The sequence below is a fragment of the Verticillium alfalfae genome, genomic scaffold (genome assembly GCF_000150825.1).
Source record: "Verticillium alfalfae VaMs.102 supercont1.6 genomic scaffold, whole genome shotgun sequence".
Taxonomy (NCBI): domain Eukaryota; kingdom Fungi; phylum Ascomycota; class Sordariomycetes; order Glomerellales; family Plectosphaerellaceae; genus Verticillium; species Verticillium alfalfae.
The window spans coordinates 1057069-1065170 of NW_003315033.1; the positions used below are offsets into that span (position 1 = coordinate 1057069).

Below are 8102 nucleotides of genomic sequence, written 5' to 3' on the forward strand. Positions count from 1 at the left end.
CCGCCGAAGACAGGATGGCCAATGACAAAGGGTGGATAACATGTGTCGAGAGACGTCAGGGACGGCCAGTCTTCTTCCATGAGGGCTTCTTCCACTGCCCGGGCCGTGAGCTCAAATGTGACAAATCATGGGTAGATGACGTCTTGATTCGCTAAACTGACATGTCTCTGCTTTCCTTTTCCCATGTCAATCATCTCCGTGCAGCTGAGCTGGGCCTGCGACATCTTGTGGGGGAACACGGCTCGAATGGCAAGGGGAACATGTCTGTACCACAAAACATGTTCGCACGAGACGCAGGCGGAAGGCGTCCAACAGCTTTTGGCGGGCGGTAGGCAGTGCTGAACAACCATTCCACGGCTGAAAAGCAAGTGAAAACAACTTGACAGCGAAGCATTGCAGGGCCAAGAATTGCCAAGAAGGCGAAAATGAAGTTGCGTTGCCAATATTTTATACACGAAAGGAAAAAGCATGGTATGAGCCAGTACGCCAGAGAGACCATGCGGAGCACGGAATCGGGCGGTCGGATGCCGGCCCTAGGGGACGAAGGTTCGGCGGGCCCCACGCCTCAGGCCCCTAAGGCAGGTCCCTTAAGGCAAAATAAGCTAAGGAACCTACGGTAGGTGCCGCCGGGGCCTCCTTTCTTCTGGCCCCTTTTCCCTTCTCGTCTCCCTCGAGGAAGAGATGCAGCGTCTTTGCGTGTGCATCTACGCACTCATAGGCTCACCGGTTTCCGCTGAGCCAAGAACACCAAACTGCCAAGAAGCCACCACCAGAAGCTGCGCCCACCACCGAGCGGCTCGCCAAAGCTCACCAAGCAACCGGCATGCACCACCCAAACAATCCTTCCAGGCCGCCCGGGGTGATCGTCCCGGCCCACACACCACGGCACGCAGATTCGCACTGTAGCTTAAACGTAGGTAGGTACCTTATTACATTACAGTAGATGCAAGGCACATCATGCAGGCTAGGATCTAAGGAGGTATTCGATCCAGGGGCCAGGGGCCAGGGGTCCGGAGGGAAGAGGGGGGGGGAGAAGGTGGGCTGGCTCGTATTTGCTTCTTTAGTACCTGGCGCCCGCTGAAGGTGGTAAACGGTGGAGGAACCACAGCGGCTTCAGTGGCTTCGGCGGCACCTTCTTCACCCCAACGTTCCAACGCCCAACGCCCAAACGTCCAAGCAGACGCCTCTGCTGACTCAGGAGGAGGGACCATCGGAGAAAACCCGACCTCCCTCCATCAGACGCGAACCACCCACCAATCGCCAATTTTGTTTCAGGCTTCGGGCTCCGCCTGCCTGACGCTTGGAGCTGCTTCCTCTTCAATGGCGAATGAACAACCAGAGGCCAAACAACATCAGACGCACGCATCGTCACCACGCAACCCACCTTGACGTTGAACGGACCCCCCAGGAACTCGGATTTATTTTTTTCTTCTCACTCGCCATCTTAGCCCATTGACAGGGCTATCCCCGGTGCTCGATCCTCTCTTGTCTGTCTGCGCCTCTTTCGTCTCAAGTCTTCTGACTGACTGACTGACTGATGATGGACAGACTGGTGATCAAAGCTCGTGGCAATGGAACGACACGCCACGAGGGTCTCGCCCGTCTATCTGGCCAACGCTTTTCCGCCCAAATCGTATGGGAGCTTCAATCCACATGGGAGTCAAACCCGCTGCGAAACCCGCTGCGAACTCCCAAAACAACATGGCACTTGACGGCCAGACAAAGCCCCAGTCGACTGGACTGGGTCCCCCGACAGAAACATCCGCAACAATGGATGGATCTCTCAGGCGTGGCGATCCGGCCGCTAGACCAAACAACGGTTCTACCCACCCAGGGCTGCCCTTCGCGTGAGACTCGCCGTTTCTGGTAATCGCTGAGCCCTGGCCCCTCCGCCTGGGTCCGACCGCATCGACCGCATCGACTGCATCAGACGGCACTTGGCCAGGAATGGAATTGGTGTGCTCATCTGATCCCACCTTTCCCGCGCCAACGTAGGGCCACCGCAAGCCGTCTCGATGTTTGTTCCTGACTGGACTTGACTGGGCCTGGCTGGAAACCCTGGACCCAGGAATCGCGACCGCTGCCAAGGCCTGCCAAGGACCAGCGTCGTCCGTCGTGGCGCCTCTCGCCTGTATGGAATTCAGGGGGGGTCTGTGTGAGCAGCACTGGTGCCCATGTGCGTCCAGATCGGTATAGCTTGAACGCTAACATCACGTCTATCGCTGCGAGCTCGAGGAAAAAGGATCCCCCTGGCGAAGGGAAACCTCGCACCACCGCCGGACTGCAAGTCGTCACCGGAATCCCTGGCATCCCCGTGCCCACCCACCATGGCCCGCCTTCGTAGAATTTTGCCGCCTGAGCAGCTCCTGGTCCCGAGCCTTGGCCTGCCTGTACCTGCATACCGGGTAGAGCATCAAGCCGTCTCTAGCTCGGCACACCATCCCATGTTTAGACCCCCAAAATCTCCTCCACGAAGGGGGTCCAGCGTGGGCCATCGCGGACCACGGCAACGTGGACGCACGCTCCTTTCTTTGTCCGTTGTTTCTGAAGTCAGCCGGACCTGGGAAACAGACCTGCTGTGCCCTGTCGGGCTTCCCCAGACTCGATCGACAGCTGGCCACGGTGTGGTATATAAGTCTGGTCACCTTGCCTGGTATCCCGGCCTTCTGCTCCCTTGTCTCTCATCGGCCTCTCGTGGTATCATTCGTTTCCTGGTTGACTTTTATAAGTCTTCCTTTACTTTCGTTGGCTGTTCCAAGTCTCTTCGTTCACTCACTCGCTTGAAGCTTGAGCCTTTCGATCCTCCGAGGATCAACACCCCCCCAGAACACCATGCGCTCCAGCTTTGTCCTCGCGGCCTTGGTGGGCCTGGCGGCTGCCTCTCCGGCACCGGCGCCTCACTGCCTCGTCACCGGCGACTGTGGCAACGAGCTCGAGTCGAGGCAGATCAGCGTCGTTATCAACAACATCATTGATACCATCAACTGCAGGATCTTTAAGATCTGCAAGCCCACCACGACCACCACGACTTCGAGGCCTGCTGCTGCCACGACCACGTCCACCAGACCCGTGGTCCCTGCCGTCACCACGACCACATCCCCTATCGGTGTCCGCACCACCACTTCTACTTCGGTCCCTGCGACCGTCGTCACCACCACGGCCGCTGCCACCGCCACCAGCACCGCCACCAGCACCTCGACTGGCACCGCTGGCACTGCTCTGCCCAGCGCCTCTAGCTGTGACAGCACCGTTCTCATTCTGGCCCGTGACGACACCGGCATCGCCGCCGGCAGCGCCGGCCTCAAGGGCTATGGTATTCCCTTCCAGGGCCTGGCCATTCCCCAGGCCGGTGCTCCTCTGCCCGAGCTGTTCTCCGGCTCCAAGGGCAACTTTGGTGCCATCATCATTGTCGATGCCATTGCGTACGAGTACACGGACGGATGGCGCTCTGCTGTGACCACCGAGCAGTGGGATGCTATCCACAAGTACCAGCTCGCCTTTGGCGTCCGTATGGTCCGCATCAACGAGTACCCCGGTCCCCTCTTCGGCGCCGCAGCCGGCGAGGGCTGCTGTGGCCGCCGGCGTCGAGCAGCTCATCAGCTTCACTGACGTCTCCGATTTCCCCACTGCCAACCTCAAGGTCAACGCCGGCGTCAGCAGCCAGGGTTTGTACCACTACCCCGCCACCATCACCGACAGTAAGACCACCAAGCAGGTTGCCAAGTTTGCTGGCGGTCCTGGCGTCGTTGAGGGCGCTGCTGCCGTCATCAACAACTTTGATGGCCGTGAGCAGTTCGTCTGGTTCACCAGCTGGGCTCCCGAGTGGTCTGCGACGTCCAACTACCTTCAGCACTCTCACATTCACTGGATGACGCGTGGCCTGTTCCTCGGCAAGCGCAAGGTTCATCTCTCTGCGCAGGTCGATGACTTGCAGCTCGAGACTGATCTCTACTACCTGCCGGTACTGTCTTCAAGATTCGCACAGGAGACCTGGATGCCCACATCACCTGGCAGCGTGATATCAACAGCCGTCTGGCTGCCGGTTCTGAGTTCTGGCTCGAACTTGCGCACAACGGCAACGGCGATATCATCTCGGCCACTGCGGATAACAGGCCCCAGGACGGCGTTTGCAACCCCAACTACGCCGTTGACTACCCCGAGCAGATCGACACTCCTCTGGAATTCCAGAAGCCCTTGGGCACTGGTCAGGATATCTGGGGCACCGAATTCACCAAGTACGGATGGTCCAAGACCTGCGCTCAGCGTGACGAGTTTGCCAGCTGGTTCCTCGACACGTCTAAGCTCAACGCCTTCGCCCACCTGTCCCATACCTTCACCCACATGGGCCTTAACAACGCTACCTATAAGGATACTGAGCGCGAGATTTCAGTTTAACCAGGCTTGGATGACACAGATGGGCATCGACAAGGCGACCAAGTTCTCGCCCAACGGCCTGGTTCCTCCCGCGATTACGGGTATGCACAATGGTGATGCCATTCGCGCCTGGATGACCAACGGTATCACCAATGTTGTCGGCGACAACACCCGCCCTCCTCTCCGTGCCAAGAACGAGTACTGGCCTCTCATCTCCAACGTGGCCGATAATGGCTACGATGGTCTCCTTATCATCCCGCGGTACGCGACAACCATCTACTTTAACTGTGATACGGCTGAGTGCACGACCCGCGAGTGGATTGAGACGTCGGCTGGCAAGGGCGACTTTAACAGCCTGCTCGATAACGTACGCGCCGAGAACACCCGTCACCTTCTCGGCCTGCACGCCGACCCTTACATGTTCCACCAGGCCAATATGCGCCAGATTGACATGCCGTCCATCACGGTCGGCTCGCAGACGGGCAAAATGTCGCTGATTATGTCCTGGGTCGAGACGATCACACAGGAGATGGGCCGTCTGACCAACTGGCCCATCACGTCGCTGAAGCACGACGACATCGGCAAGAGCTTCTCCGACAGGATGGCCCTCGATCAGTGCGAGCCCAAGCTCTCGTACAGCTACAGCAACGGCACGACCATCTCGTCCGTCACCGTATCGGCCAAGGGTAACTCGTGCAGCGTGCCCGTGCCCGTCACCATCCCTGCTGGCACCGTCACGAGCTCCGGCGCCGTCAAGGCCGACAAGGTCGGCAGCGAGCCGCCCATCCAGTGGGTGACTCTGAACGGATCGCCCGTCACCCTGAACCTGGGCCAGACTGTTGGCGGTGCTTAACTTCCTTTCCCTTTTTCTACATTCAATGTGTATAAACCTTTCGTAGATTAGTATACTTGACGGCATGCGTTGCGGCAAACTAATATCAATAATGTTCAACCAAGAGTGTTCCGCAAATATGTGATCAGATGTTGAGTGGCGAAGTAACAGGGAGAGCAGACGATCTGCAGAGATTCCAAGTTGACATTGATACGTAGGAAACAGACTATCAACTTCATACCCCTAACATAGACTCAGCTGCCACCATCTGCGGAGCTCGTACCGACGAACACCACCAGGACGGCAGCGTACGTCGCCGTCGCGACCAGCGTCTCGATGTTGGAGACCCGAATACCAAAGGAGAGGACCAGCGAAAACAGCACCAGCGCAACGGACACGGTGATGAGACTCTTGGGTAGTGAGGGCCCCAGCGCCATGATGATCATAGGTCCGATGAGGAAGCCGCCGCCCGTCAGCGCGATGAGGAACCGAGCCAGACGGTCGACAAACGTCGAGACCTGATGCGGAGGGTCGCCGTCATGGTATTCTCTCGCGCGCCGGCCCTTTTCCTCACTCGAGAAGGTCAGGACCTTTGGCAGAGAGGCCATGAGGGACCGGCGCAGCGGGTCGATCTGTGCCGTCTCGTCCTCGAAGAAGTGGTAATGGCTGGCGAAAGAATGGGGAAACCCGTCCTCGAACCGCAAGGAGGCCTCGAGTAGGGCCTTTCGCTCGCCGCTCTTGGTTACGGGCACGGCCTTGCTCGAGTGGAGGTACCGATAGTCACGGATCGCATTTGCTGCGTATTCACTCATTTGTCAGCAATTATTTTCCGCGCGCCGTCAGAAGAAGAGTATCTGGAGGACGTCAGAGCAGAGCGCACCATAGTCCCGGAGGAGCTTTTGGAGTTTCACGCCGTCTTCCTCGGAGCGCAACCCTTCTTTCTTCAGCCTGCTCTTCTGGTGGGCGAGTGTGATGTAAAAGTTGGTCAAGTTCAGACGTTGGAGATATTCGAATCGGAGGAAATGAAAGTCCTCCTCCTCACGGAGTGAACTGTCGACGTATTTCTTCAGACTCTCTGGATCCGTCATCGTGCCAGGCTGTGCGGAAGGGAGAGGCTTCGGATGTGCAGGGTGTTTTTGTGTCCGGTGGGATGAGGCAGTCTTAATGATTTGCGTTGTGGCAGTGTTCCGAATTTATGGCTGCATTGCAGCATGCAACCTTTAGGGAGGAGTCGTCCGCATCAGACTTGTTCGCTGCTGGTTGGCGCGAGATGGGCGGCTCAGCTGGCGAGGCCGTCCGTGTAACCACCTATCGCGGATCAGGCTCGTTGCTTGCCCACCTCCTTCTGGGCGGCTGGTCAGATAAGGCTGGCCATTGGGGTGGTACGGGCAAGAGAGAGCCTCGTGGAGAGGGGTGAAGTGCGTAAAGAGGAAATAATGTTGTCGTTCCGTTGCAGCTTGCGGGCAGAAACCAACCCTTTCACATTCTCCAGCCTCTTTTTCGCCTTCTGGCGCTGGTCCACCCTGCTGTTGACGCGCCTTCGCCAGTTGCTGCCACAGTCCCTTTGCCAGCATGGCCCGGTCCTCACGTGGAAATGATGGGGCTGGGAACTGCAGGTCGGGAGGCACCCAAAACGAAAAGCGAGGGCGGACGGCCCTCATTTCCAAGGCTCTGAGAAGAGGTTCCTCGAAGGGGGAGGCTTCAGGCTTGATGGATGGCGGGGCACAAAGCAATACTCACAACCCCAGTCCCGAAGATTCACACCGGCTTCGAGGACGACCCTCATCCTGCGACTCAAATCGATCACGCTTATCACAGGGTTCGCAAGTGTCCGACAATGACGCCGCGTCCCAAATGCTCACGAACATGGGCGAGTCGGTGCGCAAAATGCTTGTGATATTCGGCGCTCGCAAGAAGAAACTCAAGGTGTGGAGCAAAACACCAACGACGGGTCCAGCGGGACTCTGTGTCGAGATTGCTGCTCAAGTTCAATCTTTGATCGAGACGGACAAGGCATGCATGGAAACGGACGAAGAGGCCCTGAGAGGTCAGACAACCCTCCCCGAGACTCTTTGCTGCACAACCCTGACAAATACCATAGGCCTCAAGGCCATTCAACTGGACCTCAGGGTTAGGCTGTCTGAGGTACGAGGTGAACACGGCCGTCAGGAATTCGACGCAGTGATCGAGCCACGACTGAGGACTATACATGAAGAGTTGGTGAAATGGTCCAACAGGCTCAGCGACGTGCCTAAAAAGACAGCTGGTAGTGTAAGAAGAAGATGAAAAGAAGAATCACGATGAATTCGTTGCTTGGAAAGGACCGTGTCTTTCCAGATGTGTCGATCCCGGATCCGACATGAGAGAAACCACGAAAGAGTGAGGAGTGCACACGCAGGGTCCAGATCGAGGGCGACTGTTTGAGCTCGTGAACCGAGCCGAAGGATGATGGGAAACGGGGTCATCCGCGATTTGAATGCGTTGCCTCAGGAAACCAGATCGAACTTATGAAAGAGAAAGCTGCGTCGAATGGCTTCATGATGGGCTGTATGAAGACTGGAGTTGATGGACATGGGAGTCGAAAGTGTGTCAGGGAGGAGGTTTGGTCAGGCAATATACAAGGAGTGGGAGCAGTTTGCCAGTGCCAGCTTATCTAATCACGAAAATAATGGTCCCCCGTCGAGATCCGACCTCAACACCACAACCGTCCCGCAACAAATCGACAAAGGCGACAGGCGAGGACGGCGCTTCACCCGAATGCAAAACTCATCGAATTGCTGACGTTCCCTCTCCACCTCTTCAGCCTCGCGATCTCCCCTCCGGCAGACACCGTCACTCATTCACACGCGACCGGCAGGAGCAGGCAAAGATGGACTACGAACCCATGCTGCTCGAC

The 8102-nt window shown here is 57.5% G+C and overlaps 3 protein-coding genes across 3 annotated transcripts; 2 read left to right on the top strand and 1 right to left on the bottom strand.

The window, feature by feature from the left end:
* Positions 1 to 2832: 2832 nt before the first annotated feature.
* VDBG_05413 (conserved hypothetical protein) lies at positions 2833 to 5227 on the top strand (the record flags this gene model as incomplete). Its single annotated transcript, XM_003004254.1, has 4 exons — positions 2833 to 3513; positions 3593 to 3961; positions 4015 to 4295; positions 4378 to 5227. The coding sequence occupies 4 exons, from the start codon at positions 2833 to 2835 to the stop codon at positions 5225 to 5227; spliced, it is 2181 nt and encodes a 726-aa protein (XP_003004300.1).
* Positions 5228 to 5460: 233 nt separating this feature from the next.
* On the bottom strand, positions 5461 to 6294 carry VDBG_05414 (conserved hypothetical protein; the record flags this gene model as incomplete). Its single annotated transcript, XM_003004255.1, has 2 exons — positions 5461 to 6002; positions 6087 to 6294. 2 exons carry the CDS (start codon positions 6292 to 6294, stop codon positions 5461 to 5463), a joined length of 750 nt encoding a protein of 249 aa, XP_003004301.1.
* Positions 6295 to 6778: 484 nt separating this feature from the next.
* On the top strand, positions 6779 to 7492 carry VDBG_05415 (predicted protein; the record flags this gene model as incomplete). Its single annotated transcript, XM_003004256.1, has 2 exons — positions 6779 to 7253; positions 7308 to 7492. 2 exons carry the CDS (start codon positions 6779 to 6781, stop codon positions 7490 to 7492), a joined length of 660 nt encoding a protein of 219 aa, XP_003004302.1.
* Between the last annotated feature and the right edge of the window lie 610 nt (positions 7493 to 8102).